The sequence below is a fragment of the Podarcis gaigeae genome (assembly GCF_964106915.1).
Source record: "Podarcis gaigeae genome assembly, chromosome: 15".
In the NCBI taxonomy this organism is placed as follows: Eukaryota; Metazoa; Chordata; class Lepidosauria; order Squamata; family Lacertidae; genus Podarcis; species Podarcis gaigeae.
The window spans coordinates 36,796,440-36,813,053 of record NC_139692.1 but is presented as its reverse complement, the minus strand read 5'-3'; the positions used below and the strand labels follow the sequence as shown (position 1 = coordinate 36,813,053).

The 16,614-nt window shown below is 48.2% G+C and overlaps 1 protein-coding gene across 3 annotated transcripts in view; it reads right to left on the bottom strand.

Annotated features, from left to right (window-relative positions):
• Window positions 1-16,614, bottom strand: part of CLUH (clustered mitochondria homolog) — a 74,355-nt gene that overhangs the window by 20,426 nt on the left and 37,315 nt on the right. For all 3 annotated transcript variants that reach the window (XM_083714287.1, XM_083714286.1, XM_083714288.1), the window contains exons 3-11: window positions 15,077-15,248; window positions 12,885-13,028; window positions 11,000-11,127; window positions 9,939-10,093; window positions 9,475-9,600; window positions 7,918-8,065; window positions 6,562-6,654; window positions 2,603-3,297; window positions 338-579 (exon numbers count right to left, since the gene is read on the bottom strand). In XM_083714287.1, the coding sequence (XP_083570413.1) occupies window positions 338-579; window positions 2,603-3,297; window positions 6,562-6,654; window positions 7,918-8,065; window positions 9,475-9,600; window positions 9,939-10,093; window positions 11,000-11,127; window positions 12,885-13,028; window positions 15,077-15,248 (1,903 nt within the window). The remainder of the gene's footprint in view (window positions 1-337; window positions 580-2,602; window positions 3,298-6,561; window positions 6,655-7,917; window positions 8,066-9,474; window positions 9,601-9,938; window positions 10,094-10,999; window positions 11,128-12,884; window positions 13,029-15,076; window positions 15,249-16,614) is intronic.

Here is a 16,614-nt window from a genome sequence, read left to right as displayed (position 1 = left end):
CTTTTTTTGACCATAGGAACGCATTAATTGATTTTCAATGCATTCCTATGGGATTTCGTGCTTCGCAAGACGAAAAATTCGCTAGATGAAAAAATTCGCGGAACGAATTAATTTCATCTTGCAAGGCACCACTGTACCAGTCTTTGTAAAGGCAAGCAAGCAAATGAATGGAGGAGGAGACCAAATGGATCCTACAGGTTCAGACGCAGTCTACCTCAGATCCAGCATAAAAACCCTGTTCTTATGAATGGAAGGGCTTCTTCATGCACAGGAAAGGGGGTCTCCCTCTTTTTTGGGGTGGCGGCAGTGTTCCCAGTGGGAGAGCGCGCCAGGTTACCTGCTCCATCGTCCGACGCAATCGTCTCCGTGAGCTCTTTCACCTGGTCCAGCCCTGCGACACTGTCCTCCATCTTGCTGTCCTCCGAGGGGGGCTTCTCCTCGCCGTTCTCCACCCCGTTCTCGGGAAAGGAGGAGGAGGAAGTGGGGCTCCCGCCGTTCTCCAGAGGGGAGGGGGTCTCCTGCTTGATCGCCTTCTGCTGCATCAGCTGCAGCGCAGCCAATTTCATGAACATGAGATACCTATCGAGGAGAGGGAGGAAGAGAGAAGGGATGAAGCAGCCCAACACAAAAGGGGTTGCAAGAAGACACATACTTCTAGAACAACCTTATCCCCAAGGAGTTTAAGGTGGGGTGCAGGGGTCTCCCCCCCTCCCTCACTGTATCCTCACAACCACCCTGCAAAGTAGGCAAGGCTGAGAAGCAGCCACTGGCCCCTCCAAGGTTACCTAGTGAGCTTCACAGTCAAGTGGGAACTTGAACCCTGGTCTCCCAGGTCCTAGTCTGGCACTGTATCACAGTGGCTCCCTTGTTGGTTTGGAGCAATGGCTACACACAGCCCTCAAAGCCTCCATCACGAGGGCTAGAAACTTGGGGTCTCTGTGAGGATGTAGGATTTTAGGAGCCACAGTTGATTTGGAAAATGCCCTCGGAAACTTACAACAAAACATTAAAAAGGTAAAGGGGCCCCTGACCATTAGGTCCAGTCGTGACCGACTCTGGAGTTGCGGTGCTCATTTCGCTTTATTGGCTGAGGGAGCCGGCGTGCAGCTTCTGGGTCATGTGGCCAGCATGACTAAGCCGCTTCTGGCAAACCAGAACAGTGCACGGAAATGCCATTTACCTTCCCGCTGGAGCGGTACCTATTTATCTACTTGCAGTTTGACATGCTTTTGAACTGCTAGGTTGGCAGGAGCAGGGACCAGGCAATGGGAGCTCACCCTGTCATGGGGATTCGAACCGCTGACCTTCTGATCAGCAAGTCTTAGGCCCTGTGGTTTAACCTACAGTGCCACCCCTGTCCCAACAAAACATTATGCAGCTCTAAAACCAATGGGAGGTTGGACTGGGCATGTTTGGGCCCAAGTGTCTGCCGTTGTTATTTTTTCACGCTGCAAAAAATACCTGAAGAGATTCCCCCGCTGCTCAACTGCCGATGGACTAAAATTTGGTTTACTCAGCGGGTGGATGCTAGAAAATGAAGTATGTTCGATATGTAATTTTCAAACTCAAAACTTTACTCGACAATACTGAAAGGCATCTTAACTGCACAGCCTCCCCTTCTATAACATAACACTTAAGAAAACAATTGAAGGCGCTGAAATTTTTTTCACGTGTGATCCTGTGTCTGTTCCACAGACGATTTCAGCAGACACCTCATAAGCACAGCAGTTAATGCGTTTCCGAGCACAATTCAAAGTGCTGGTGCTGAGCTTTAAAGTCCTAAACAGCCTTGGCCCAGTATACCTGAAGGAGCGTCTCCACCCCCACCATTCGGGCTGGACACTGAGGTCCAATGCCAAGGGCCTTCTGGCAGTTCCCTCACTGCAAGAAGTGAGGTTACAGGGAACCAGGCAGAGGGCCTTCTCGGTGGTGGTGCCCGCCCTGTGGAGTACCCTCCAATTATATGCCAAGGAGATAAACATACAACTTTCCAAAGACATCTGAAGGCAGCCCTGCATTGGGAAGGTTTAAATGTTTGACGTTTGCTGTGCTTTTATTATGTTGGAAGCTGCCCAGAGTGGCTGAGGCAACCCAGTCAGATGAGTGGGGTATAAGTAGTAGTAGTAGTAGTAGTAGTAGTAGTAGTAGTAGTAGTAGTAATGCCTCGGGGCTCCCACTCCTCTAGCTTACACCCCTCCCCAGCCTGCTCCAGATCAAACTCAATTGCTTTTCCCTGCCTGAACTCTCATAGCCCTTGCATGGTTGAAACGCAACTTATTGTACTAAGCCAAAAATCAACACCATTGCTCTGCTCTCATCTGCCTCTGGCCCCGCCCCTATTGACCTGTGGCCCCTGGAAGGTTGCCCAAGAAGGAATGCGGCCCTTGGGCCGATGAGGTCATTTACTACACCCCCCCAACAGAAACCTAGCGCGGCGATGCAAAAAGTCTGAATAGCTTAGTTGGTGAGAGCGTGCGCTGATCACACCAAGGTTGCAGGTTCGAGCCTGGCTTTGCTGGGAGGGGGGTTGGACTAGATGATCCTCAGGATCCCTTCCCACTCCATGAATTCTCTATAAATTCTGGGCAGCGGCGAGGGTTACCTGTGCTCGACGAAGGCGTCCACCAGCTCTTGCCGCAGGCAGCAGAGCTTGTGGCGATGCTGTTTGGGGAAGCCCATTTTCTGGCATTCCTCGGGCATCTCCTCCCCGTCGACGGGCAGGAAGTTCAGGTCGGGAGGGAAGGTGCGGAGCAGGTCGAGGATGTAGTGGCGCCCGTCATTGCCAATGATCCCCTTGCACTCCACGGACGAGCAGAGCTCCACCTCCTCGCCCTTGTCATTCAGGACCGCGTGCTTCTGGATCTTCAGGGGCCGGCTGGTCTTCTCCAGCAGCTCCAGGTACTTGGGGTGAGAGACCACCGTCTTGCCGAAGTCAATGGAGCCGTAGATGACGCTCTGCTCCTGCTCCCGCTCCAGGATGCCGGGGATGATGGACTGGGCCGTCACCCGGTAGCCCCGGTAGTCCACCACCACCGTGCCCAGGGTGTAGAGCCCTTCCACGTCCACCGCATTGTACGTCCGGACCCCGTTGAGGTCGTTGGTGGGGGCCACGTAGGCGGCCACGTCCCCGCCAAAGTCTTTGTAGTGGTCGCGGACGTCAAAGCCCAGGCTGAAGAAGATGTTGTTCCAGATGAACATCTGCATCTTGGTCTCCTCGCTGGGGTTGATGGCCATGACGTTGCCGTCAATGACCGCCATTGCCCCTCTCGTCGCCGCGGCAGTGAAGTCGCTGTGGACCTGCGAGGCAGAGAGGCAAAGTCATGGGAGATGGTCGGCCGCAGGGAGAGACGGCACTCGCCAGCCTCAGAGCAGCAGTGGACAGGAGCGAGCTATCAGTAAATATAATGTTAATATCATTATTTTATATTTCTCATTGGGTTTTTTAAATACATTGTTTTTAACTCTACATTTAATTGTATGCTTTAAATATTGCTTTGTGTTTTATGTGCTCTGTTTTCTTCTTGTCTTCTCTACTGGTAATTGACCAAAATTAATATATATACAGCTATATCTTCATTCTAATCTAGTCATTACATACATATGGTTTTACTTGTAAATGTGTGTGTTTTTTCTTTTTCTTTCCTTTTGTGTGTTTTGTCTTCCTTTTTTATATAGTTTTATTTTGTATTCAATGTTTGTAATTTTTGTTGTAATTTTGCATTGAAAATAAAAATTAAAAAATATTTAAATAATACACACACACACACACACAGCTACAGCCGCACCTTGGATCCCAAACGCCCTAGAACTCAGACGTTTTGGCTCCTGAACGCCGCAAATCCGGAAGTGATTGTTCCAGTTTGCAAATGTTCTTTTGGAATGCGAATGTCAGAGCTTCCTGCAGCCAATCAGAAGCCGCGATTTGGTTTTCGTATGTTTTGGAAGTCAAACGGGCTTCCGGAACGTGTTCCATTCGATTGCCAAGGTACAATTGTACATTAGTAAATCCTAACAGAATCCGTACGGAAGGGTTAGGCCTAATGAGCACAGCAACTCATCTCCGGCAGGCCTTGCCTTCCGAAGCAGTTGCTGAGACTGAAGGTCCTCACAGCTGCCTAAGTCTCCTTCTCTCTATGGTCTTTCCCACACAATCTGAGACTTTGCCTGCATGAAGCTAACTTCTCCTCTGCCCTCTTCATGCCTCTCCTGGTCCTGGGAGACCAGGAGGGAGCGGTGGGAGGGGAGCTCGTTGCAGTAGGAGGAGGCGACACCCTGACTTCACCAGCCTGACTCATCTCTGACTCTTGACTTCCCTCCTCTCCTGCTTCCAGACGTCTGAAGTCATTGTCCCACCACCAATCCCCTGGCCTCTGAGCCTTCTTCCCCAGCTCCCACTGTTCCTCCACGTCCAACCAATCCATGACATCAGACCTGTTTGGGAAGCACCTCAATGGCATAATTTAAACCCAAAACACCACTCAAAACACACAATAAATATTTTTTTAAAAAAATAAATAAGCTGCAGCCAATGCTAGTCCTACTCAGAGCGGGTTCGCTGAAAATAATTTACGGTAGTTATTTTATTTATATCCTGCTTCTCTCCCAGTCCAGAACCCAAAGTGGCTCAGAGCGTAAATTACAACGCATACAACCAAGAGCACACAATAACTCTCTCTCTCTCGCTCTAAAATCAAATAAACAGCCCACTTACAAACAGCACAGGAAAACCCTTAAAATCATTTAGAAGTGCACACACGCAAACACACATGACAGCACCCACCCTCAGTAGATCCTGCCACAACAACCAGCTGGTGGCCAAATGTCTGCTGGAACGAAAATGCATTTGCCTGCTGGTGAAAGGAAAGCAAGGAGGGACCAGCCTGGTCTCCTGTGGAAGGGGGTTCCAACCATCCGGAAGAAGCCACCAAGAAGGGCTTTTCTCGTGAAGGTGGCAGGGCTGTGGGAAGGGCCTCCCCAGACAATCTCCAAACCCAGGCAGGCTTAGACGTGGTCCTTCAGAGATCCAAGGCCCAAGATCCATAGGACTTTGTAGGTCGTAAATAAGCATAAGAGGGACGTGGGTGGCGCTGTGGTCTAGACCACTGAGCCTCTTGGGCTTGCTGATCAGAAGGCTGGCGATTCGAATCCCTACAACGGGGTGAGCCCCCGTTGTTCGGTCCCAGCTCCTGCCAACCTTGCAGTTTGAAAGCACACCAGTGCAAGTAGATAAATAGGTACTGCTGCGACGGGAAGGTAAGCGGTGTTTCCGTGCGCTCTGGTTTCAGTCACAGTGTTCTGTTGTGCCAGAAGTGGTTTAGTCATGCTGGCCACATGAACCGGAAAGCTGTCTGCGGACAAACGCCAGCTCCCTCTGCCTGAAAGCGAGATGAGTGCTGCAACCCCATAGTCACTTCTGACTGGACTTAACTGTCTAGGGCTCCTTTACCTTTTACCTTTCAATAAACATAATCCAGGCATGGGAATGAGATGCCAGCCTGCTCTGTTATCACTCTCGTTCTCAGCAGCAGGCAGGATTATTCCTGGCTGAACTTTCTTTATAAGGCAGTAGAAACAGAGTCTTTGGATGCACTGAGTGGAAGACTAAGAGTCATGGGGGTGGCAAGAGGGAGAGAGAATCCCACAGTGCTTTGTTTCTTTTGGGTTGTTAGTTTGCCAACATTCATACGGCTTTGTGCTGAAACGCTTTGTGAACTTCATGACTTTTCTTGTGGTTGTGCTGTTTTGCCCATTCTTTTTAAAGTTGTTTTGTTAATAGTGTTTTACTGATGATTTTTAATTTGTTCCAACTGATGACTTGTTAGTTAATTTACATGATTTATGTTGAATTCGGGACGCAGGTGGTGCTGTGGTCTAAACCACAGAGCCTAGGACTTGCCGATCAGAAGGTCGGCGGTTCAAATCCCTGCGACGGGGTGAGCTCCTGTTGCTCGGTCCCTGCTCCTGCCAACCTAGCAGTTCGAAAGCTCATCAAAGTGCAAGTAGATAAATAGGTACCACTTCGGCAGGAAGGTAAACGGCGTTTCCGTGCGCTGCTCTGGTTCGCCAGAAGCGGCTTAGTCATGCTGGCCACATGACCTGGAAGCTGTCTGAGGACAAACGCCAGCTTCCTCGGCCAATAAAGTGAGATGAGCGCCGCAACCCCAGAGTCGGCCACGACTGGACCTAATGGTCAGGGGTCCCTTTACCTTTACCTATTGTGCTATTGTCATTTATTGTATGTAAGCCGCTTTGTGGTTTGTGCGAGTAAAAAGTGGCATAGAAACAGAATGAATGAACGAAATTATGTTTTGAGGGGGTTTGCAGCTGTGCTGTGTGTCTTCCCCAACACACCACCTGGGCAACTCTGAACAATTATCAGTTTAATTTGTTACCCACCCCTCCTTCATTCATACATCACAGGGCACCCTGTTCCAAACTCCCTTTTCCAATTACTGAGCAGCAAACTGAAAACTGAAGCTGTGCTCATGGCTTGGCTGCATAATGAGGACTAGAACCTTGATAGTCCTCTCTGGGCTGCCTCTCTGCAGGGCTCGAGGTTACCTTAAAGATTGCACGTTCCCTCAGGAGCCTCTCTGGCAGATTTTTGCGTGGCAGTTCCCTGGTTGTTTGCAACTCTTCATTCCAATCTCTGGTCTGAAAGGAAGAAGAGATAACAGACATCACATGAAATCACAACTTTAGTCTGGGAAAGAGAGAGAGAGATGCAAAACCTTCAGGGATGTTGCCCTCTCTAGATCAGATGAAAATGGGATTAAGAGGCCCCATATATCTTTGCCCAGCAACTGCTCTGCTGCCGAGTACCACCACATTCCCCAAAGAGGTGCTTAGTATATACTAGAAATTGGGCTTTTAGTGTTGTAGCTTCAGACCCCTGGAAACAGTTACCAGCTCAAGTTAGGCAAGGGTGTCTGGTGTCTTGCTATTTAGGGGGCTACTGAACAAATTTTTGTTTAAGAAGGCTTTTCCTGAAATGTGACCCAGGCACTTAATGGAGTATTAACTGCACGGTTGCAGAAACTATTGTATTGCTTTTAGTTTATTAATTTGGTAATCTTTTGAATTTTATCTCATTTTATTATGCACTGCTTTAGTAGTTATTGGCTGTGAAGCAATTAATAAAATGGAAAATAAATAATAATAGCAATAATAGTAGTAATAATAGTAATAATAGATGCACACAGGACCAGTTCAGATTTAATTATCTTAACTTTACGTTTCCTCTGCCCTCAAGAGGACTAGAAACAGATGCTGAAGGGAAACATTCCCCCACCACCGTCCCCAGGCATGGCAAGTGTGTGCTAGGTATCAAAAAGTAAAAATCTGAAGTCTTTTCCTCCTCCCCCCCCTTCTCTAATTGTTATGTTAAAAAAAGCTTGATATTTCATGTATATTTCTATATGCTGTTCTTCTTTGTTCTTTCAAGGTTTAATTTTTTTTAAAAAGTAAGACAGCCAAGGGTGGTGCAATGGTTGTCAAATTATTATTATTATTATTTAAATTTATATACCGCCCTTCATCAAAAAAATCTCAGTGCAGTTCACAGAATAAAAAAACAAAATAAAACACAGGTGAATAATTAAACCAAAACAAGAACACCCCCTTCTCACAGAAGCATTTAAAAGGCCGTGGGGTATGAATAAGCCAAAGGGCTGGTTGAAGAGGAACATTTTCGCCTGACGCCTAAAAATATATTCTCGTGTTGCCACCCTCTGGGCCTCTCGAGGAGGAGACACACAAAGAAGGGCCTCAGATGTTGATCTCAGGGTCTGGGTCGTTTCACAGGGAGAGAGGTGGTCCTTGAGGAATGCACAGACTGCAGAGAGACCCCAAGGGCAAGTTTCAGCCGAGAGCCAAGGCGAAGAGCAGCCCCCCACCCCCAAGCCAAGCCATCTCTACCTGTCCTGGGATGTGCTCTTCGTAGCCCAGCCTTGAGGTGTAAGCATCTTCCGCCCTCACACAGTCCATGGCGTGCTCAGCCAGAGGGGCTGTCCAGCTGTAGACTTGGAAAGGGGTAGATATCCTCTCCAGCGGGTGTCTCTGGACCCTGGGGGGGTTGGAATCAAACAATGCACAGAAGTTGTTGCGCTCCATTCTCCTGAAAAGTGCCCCCATCTATTTGCCACCCCACTGAAGACCATGAAACTGATCAAACACAAATGAAGAGTCCTAGGAGTCAAGCTTTGGAGGCAAAGGCCACCTTCTCCTCTTTCAAGTCAAGCCTCTTCATCTAAACTGTTCCCTCTCCTGTTTTCTGATTTAAGTCACTGCTTTCCGTACTTTGCCTGGCTTTAACTGCCTTTAATGCATCTCTTGTTGTTCAATGCGATGGGGGTGGAAAACCAGAAACCCTCCCTGTGCTTTTGCTACACCTTATCTGCCCATTTATAAGGGACGCAGGTGGCGCTTTGGGTTAAATCACAGAGCCTGGAACTTGCCGACCAGGAGGTCGACAAGATGAGCGCCAACTCTGGGGTTGCAGCGCTCATCTAGCTTTACTGGCCGAGGGAGCCGGTGTACAGCTTCCAGGTCATGTGGCCAGCATGACTAAGCCACTTCTGATGAACCAGAGCAGCGCACGGAAACGCTATTTACCTTCCCGCCGGAGTGGTACCTATTTATCTACTTGCACTTTGACGTGCTTTCGAAATGCTAGGTTGGCAGGAGCAGGGGCCGAGCAACGGGAGCTCACCCTGTCGCGGGGATTCGAACCACCGACCTTTTGATCAGCAAGTCCTAGGTTCTGTGGTTTAACCCACAGAGCCACCCGTGTCTCAAAATTAAATGTAGGCAGGTGCTTTAAGCCAAGTTAGACCACTGAGTCCACCTAGCTCAAGGCTGTCTACACTGGCGTACAGTAGCTCTTCAGGGTTCCAGACAAGAAGACTGTCCCAAGTCCTACCTGCAGATGCTGGGGACTGAACCTGCGTCCACTCACATGCAAAGGAGATGCTCTACCCACTGAGCTATGGGAGGGGGTTGGACTAGATGACCCCTGGGGTCTCTTCCAACTCCCAACAATTCTATGACTGCGCTAGATGGACCTTGGCACCCTCCATATTTCCAAGCTCATCTTTCCAACCACCTTAATTTGAGGTTTGTATTTGGAGGAGCAGGAAACAAGATTGATTTTATTTCCTATATTAAATTTGTCTATCGCCCTTCATCTGAAGATCTCGGGGAGGTTCACAGAATAAAACCACAAAGTGCATAATAAGAACAAAACAAACCAATAAAATGTCACCGTTCTAGACCAGGGTTTCCCAAACTTGGGTCGCCAGGTTTTTGGGGGAACTACAATTCCCATCATCCCTGACCTCTGATCCTGCTAGCTAGGGATGATGGGAGTTGTAGTCCAAAAACAACACCACCACAGCAGCTAGAGACCTACGTTTGGGATAAAGTTTGTTGTAGACAAGAGCTTGGGGTGGAGAGAGAGAGAGAGAGGAAGGTTACCGTTTCTTCTGCAGAGAAGCGAAGTTTCTTTTGAAGGCTGGGCTGATCTGGTTCAGAAGCTCGACCAGGGAATGGCTGAGGAAACTGGGGTTGGCAGGCTTAGGGCTGAAGTTGTAAGCCGTGGACCTGCAAAGAGAAGCCACAGGAAGAATATTTTGGACAAAGAACATCGCAAGGAACAGCCTTTCAAATAATCCACAATTTCCCCCCCAGTCTGTGATAATGTTTTCTTTCCTCTTGGTTCCTTTATTGCTCCCGTATGTTTTGCCATTTCAGCACCAGCCATTAGTTTAGTCTGCCGCCACTCCTTGGTTGGTACTGAAAATCTTCTTTCCGTTTCTGAGCATGAATAATCCTGCCTGCAGTCGTGGCATAACTAACTCCTGATTTTATATGTACCTTGTATGTTTTACAAATAGATAAATGGTGTTTTGTTTTTAAATCAAGCCCGTCTAGCCACTTACTGATTGAGGTAAAAGCCACGGGTGGAGGCCGTGATGCTCACATGGCGATCTTCCATCGTGATGACATACAGGTACATGAGGTCTCCGTGCATCTTGCGGTTGCCAGGAGGAGGATTCCAGCCACTCATGGTCAATACCTTTAGGCACTGTAGAGGCTTTGGGGAGAGAGAGGGATGGAGTGGGAAAAGAAAGAGGGGTGTGTGTGTGTGTGTAAAGCTAACTTCTCAGGGAACAGGTGACCCTAGAACATCTGTCTCCCAGCACACTAGTTTTGAATTACAGTGGTACTTCATTTTGAGTCCGCCTCATCAAGCGTCGGCAGCAAACCCGGAAGTACCAGAACAGGTTACTTCTGGGTTTGCTGCTTGCGCAGAAGTGCTAAATTGTGCTTCGCGCATGCACAGAGCGGCACTTTGTCGTGCGTCCTTTCCGTCTAACGTCCGGGGCTCCAGAACAGATCCCGGTCGCCAAACAAGGTACCACTGAGCTGTTATATACGCCAAAATTGTGGAAACTGTTTGGGAAAAAGTCTTATTTTTGAGGTTTGATGGCTCTTAACACCACTTCTTTTGGGAGTAATACCATAAAATTATGTATCAATGGAAAGATAATTCAATGAAGAATCTAATGCAACAAAGCTTGTTCAATTATCTGTATTCTATCAAAGGTTATAGCCAAATAACCAGAAAAAGGAAGCGCAATTGCTCAGGTTGATATGCAGCAGCTTTCCTTGATTTGAATGTAGCCAATGAGCATGAGCGTGTAGAGAGCCAATCAGGTGCCATTGGCAATGATTCAACCCGGGGGTTGGACTAGATGACTCTCAGGGTCCCCTTCCTATGATACACTGAAACGGGCCACAACTCCCCAGGGTTTCAGCCAGGGAGTCCTCCTAGCTGGGGACAGAACCTGGGACCAAACAGATGCCCTGCCCCCGAGCTATGATCACCTGGGGGGGGGAGAATGAGGGGGCAGGCAGGTGGATATCCTGCCTTTGGGAAGGCGCTGGCCCAGGTGGGGCAAGCCTGGTGCTTCCCCCTGCTCAGTTCTTAGGTCTCTACCTTCCAGTCTCTGTTCTGAGGCTGAAGGGGGCAGAGGGGCCGCTCTTTACTCCCTGGCAGGATATGTTCAGGAGGGGTACAATCGATCTGCTCCAATTCTGCGCCCTTCTTCTTCCTCTTGCCACTGTCTGGAACAAAGCAGAGGGGAACAGGAGAGCAGTCAGCAAGATTAAGAGGCAGGGGAGAAGCAAAATCGTCACCTTCTCCTTTTTTGCACTGGGGCTGGGTGTGGGGAGAAAGGACCACAAGGTCTAGAGTAGGCATAGGCAAACTTGGCCCTCCAGATGTTTTGGGACTACAACTCCCATCATCCCTAGCTAACAGGACCAGTGGTCAGGGATGATGGGAGTTGTAGTCCCAAAACATCTGGAGGGCCGAGTTTGCCTATGCCTGGCCTAGAGACTTGCTTTATGACACAAGCTCATTCGCGGGACCCTGAATTAAAACACCCAATGCTTACTCCTAAGACAGGCTTCCTCAGACTCGGCCCTCCAGATGTTTTGAGACTACAGTTCCCATCATCTCTGACCACTGGTCCTGCTAGCTAGGACCCTTGCCTTTGGCTATGCCTGCTGGGAGTTGTAGTTCAGCAGGATCCAGAGGGCTAAAGGTTCCCTGCCACCTGCATTAGTTCCAAGAGGTGAGAAAGCTGCAGTTCTCCAGAAGATAATTGGACTACAACTCCCATCATCCAGTGCTGTCTGGGTTGATGCAGGTTACCAATTCTCAGTCCTTGTTCTGGAACTTGAGTTACACCCCTTCAGATGACAGGTGAGAGCTCACATGCCAGAATGTGCTTCCTTAAGAAACAAAAGCTTCCCTTCTATATTTGTTGCAATCAAACCAACAATTTATGCTTTGCCAGATAGGCACCTGAAGGGGAAGGGGCTGAGGCTCACAGAGCTTCCCTGTAAACTTGCTAGAGGGAACTCCATGAGGTCACTTCCCCTTTGAGTCTCGACAGGAAGAGAATGCTAACTATAGATGCTCCTCCCTGTCTGGGCGCGAACTCTTTCCAACTATGTCTGCAACGTGAGAACACCTGTAACTCTGAGCTCCAGCTCCGACTCCATTTTTAAGCTAGACTTCTGTATGTCTTAATAAAGCCATTACACATTTTAAGCCTGCCTGCACCAAGCTTCTGCAATCTTGATATTCTTCAAGACCTATACTGAGTAAATGTTATATTTTAAGGGGTGAAGGGAGGGGGGTAATGCCAGGAAAATCCAGTCTGCCTTAAAACATCCAGGATTACCAATACAGTGGTACCTCGGGTTACATACGCTTCAGGTTACATATGCTTCAGGTTACAGACTCCGCTAACCCAGAAATAGTACCTCGGGTTAAGAACTTTGCTTCAGGATGAGAACAGAAATCGGGCTCCGGCGGCGCGGTGGCAGCAGGAGGCTAAAGTGGTGCTTCACGTTAAGAACCGTTTCAGGTTAAGAACAGACTTCCAGAATGAATTAAGTACTTAACCTGAGGTACCACTGTATACCAAAAAGCTAAAACTAGCCTATCCAAACTTGCCTTTAAGCTGCAAAGGGATGGAACTCTGCTGAACTCACTAAAGTGAGGAAGGAAGCATAATATCTAATAAATGCATATTCTCCTAGCATTTAATCAAATCCCAACACATTTCCCTCTTGGTCCAAGACAGGGTTTCTCAATTGTGGGTCTCCTGCTGGTTTTTTTGGGGACTACAAATCCCATCATCCCTAGCTAGCAGGACCGGTGGTCAGGGATGATGGGACTTGTAGTCCAAAAACAGCTGGAGCCCCATGATCAAGAAACCCTGACCTTGCTTAACAGGCCACAGGAGCACAAAGAAAAGCATCGCCTCCCAAAAAAGAAGCAACAGGGAAACCACGCCCCCCCCCCGTACCTCCAAGGTCCCCTTCGGTGAAGACTGTGAGGAACGACAGGGAGTTGCAGTCGACGCCGTTGAAAGCGTCTGAGGGGTCGAGGCTCTTCAGGAGGTCTCGGATGTGGCGGACGTGTATTCTAGCTTCTCGGACTGTGTAGGGTTCTGGGAAGGTTTGGGGGTTGCAAGGAGAGAAGGAGAAGGGGCAGGGGAAAGAAAAAGAAAAAAGGATTGAGGAGCATGTCGGGTTTCATACGGAGTCCCGTGTCCAGTTCTGGGGGCTGCACTTTCTGAAGAACCCGAGGGATGCTTGGCTGACCCGGTGAGCTTGATGGCAACATGGAGGTCGTGAAGGCAGGTTTCTACAGCCCTAGTCCAGCAATGTTAGACTCAAGCTGCCCCCCAGCCCCCACATGTTCTGTTCCAGCCCTCATGAGCCCCAGCCAGAAGAACCAATGGCCATGGGTATCTTACTTATGGCTGGAACTTTTGCTGGTTGAATAGCGTTGGGTAGGACCCGGGTTCAAGACCTCCCCCAGTCTTCAAGCTAACCTGGGTGACCTTGGGGGCCCGTCACTGTCTCTAACCATTCTGTCCTAGGTATGCACTTAGGATAAAAATATTATGTTTACAAAGAGGCTTTTGAGTAGGCTTCCTTTTTAGGATTTCTCCTCTGTGGGCAGTGACTTCACAGCTAATCCTGGCTCCTTTTCCATGAATGAGTATTCCACAGATGGGCCAAGGGAGGTACAAGGCAGCGCTTGAAGGAACCATCTTTATATCAGGGTGGGCAACTATGAGACATTGGGCCAAATCTGGCCCGTAGTGTATTCAGTCCTTGGCTATCTCTGCTGCATTCCCACATTTCTCCCTGCCCAGCGTAGTAGCCAAGCAGGTTGCCTAAGGAGGAACAGCTCAGTGTGTGCAAATGGCTGGGTCAAGGTCTGTTGCATGGCTGCTCAGTGCTTAGCTTTTATTAAAAAATATATTTTCCAGTTTAAAGATATTTTAACAATACAAATCCAACGTTACAATTAACAGAAATAGTTCGACTTCCTCTCTTTTGAGGTTCCCTTATATTATTTAAAATTCTGTCACTGCATTTTCTTCATTATTCCAGTTATTAGTTCATCCTTGATTTCTCCTTGAATTTCATTCTGTTTGGTTTAAGTTAACCCTGCTAATTAACTTATATATGTGTGTGCAATAACCTTTTGAAGAATCCACAGTTTCCCCCCAGTCTCTGTGCAATGCTTAGCAGCTAGCAGTTTAGCTTTCTTTCCTCCAGATAAAGTGAGCTGGACCTTACAACTGATAAAACTTTATCGGGCACTATTAGGTCCATGAAAAGGAGCTCTTATTTGGGCATGTGGGTGTGTAAATGGGTGTGGGACAGTGGTGCATGAATTGAGAGCAAGTAGGGATGAAGAGGCAAACCTAGACAGCATCTTAAAAAGCAAAGACATCACCTTGCCAAGAAAGGTCCGTATAGTTAAAGCTATGGTTTTCCCAGTAGTGATGTATGGAAATGAGAGTTGGACCATAAAGAAGGCTGATCGCCAAAGAATTGATGCTTTTGAATTATGGTGCTGGAGGAGACTCTTGAGAGTCCCATGGACTGCAAGAAGAACAAACGCATCCATTCTTAAGGAAATCAGCCCTGAGTGCTCACTGGAAGGACAGATCCTGAAGCTGAGGCTCCAATACTTTGGCCACCTCATGACAAGAGAAGACTCCCTGGAAAAGACCCTGATGTTGGGAAAGATGGAGGGCGCAAGGAGAAGGGGACGACAGAGGACGAGATGGTTGGATAGTGTTCTCGAAGCTACCAGCATGAGTTTGACCAAACTGCGGGAGGCAGTGGAAGACAGGAGTGCCTGGCGTGCTCTGGTCCATGGGGTCATGAAGAGGCGGACACAACTAAACGACTAAACAACAACAAGGGATGGTGAGACTCTGGGTATGTTGTAAACCACCCTGGGATCTTTGAATGAAGGGTAGAATACAAATTTGATTAATTAATAATAATAGCCTCAGGTTGTGAGGATACTAATGGGCAGGGGTCCAATGGCAACAGCATCAGTTGCTGTGAGTCTTATTCCAAAAGCATCTGGGGTGCCACAATCTCCCTACCTGCAATTTATAGGTAGCCTCTTGTTTTAAGAACTTTCATGCCACGCATATGAGGCTGCAAACGCTCTCCCAAGTTTTACCTTCAACTACTTTTAACACGGAGCCTTCTTGCAACCCTTCAATGGTTTTCAGCTCGGCAAAGTTGTCCAGGACGTTGCCGTCCAGCTGCAGGGAGAAGCACGTTCGGTGACAGGTGTCCTCGCGGTCCATCAGCACCTGGTGGATTTCCTGGACCATCTCTTGGGGGGATACCTTGAAAGAGAAGCCAGGACACAGAGATTTCATATACTTATTTTTTTATAAAGGGAAGAACGGTATCAACTCAAACTGGCTTACAAAAAAGGTTCATCGCACATGAAACAAAAACAACAAACTTAGTTTGTACAAAACAAAAATGGGCTTTTAGTGTTGCAGTTCCAGCCCTCTGGAATCAGCTCCCAGTTGAAATTAGGTAGGTGTTGAGTGTCAGGACGTTTAGGCATCTACTGAAGACTTTATTTTTTTGCTTAGGGAGGTTTTCCCTGGAGGGGAAGGTCATTTATAGAATATTTTAAAAGTTAAAAGGGAAGAAGAGTTTTGTTTTTCTTCCTTAAAGAAAGAACTCCACAGCTTTTGAACTAGCAGTGAGATGACCCTGTCTCATTTCCCCCTCTTGCCCAGCACTGCTTGTTCTCACTGCCAAGGGGCTTTCAGGCAGAGACCTGCTCCCATCACCTACTTCCTGAAGTTTTTTTGTTTTGGTCCTGGAGGTGTCAGAGAACCTGGGACCGTCTGCATGCAAAGCAGGGGCTCTAACCACTGAGACAGGGGGTTGCTCCAGGCACCCTTTACAGTGCATTCTGGATGGTTTGTGCTTATGGTCGCATCCAGGCAGTTATGCATGGATCTGCTACCCATACCACTTGATGCAGGCACACAGCTTCGTTCCCATTTGGTACATACCCCAGAGCTTTGTTTTGCCTTCTGGTTCCCACTTTCCCTGCACCGCAGCACCCAAGTGCCCCTCTGTAAAACTGGGAGAGCATTGCAGAACCACTAACAAACTAGAATCATATGTGGATGGCCCAGTATAAACCCACCACCAATTATTGCACTACTGTTGCGTCAATGGCATGTTGCAAAACACACCCACGCACACACACAAAAACCACCCACCAATCCATGGGTAGGCAAACTAAGGCCTGGGGCCCAATCCCTTCTAAATCCAGCCCACGGACGGTCCAGGAATCAGCATGTTTTTACATGAGTAGAATGTGTCCTTTTATTTAAAATGCGTCTCTGGGTTATTTGTGGGGCCTGCCTGATGTTTTAACTTGAGTAGAATGTGTCTTTTTATTTAAAATGCATCTCTGGGTTATTTGTGGGGCATAGGAATTCGTTCATTTTTTCCCCTTCAAAATATAGTCCGGCCCCCCATATGCTCTGAGGGAGAGTGGACTGGTCCCCTGATGAAAAAGTTTGCTGATCCCTGCACCAGTCCATAGCAACCCCACAGTCACCCCCCAAATGGCGGGGGTCCTTATACTGCCTTCCTACTTTATGCTCCTGAATGCACAGTTTGACTCCAGTTTCCTGGGGTTCCACTGTACATCACTACTGGGAACAAAAAAAAAGACTG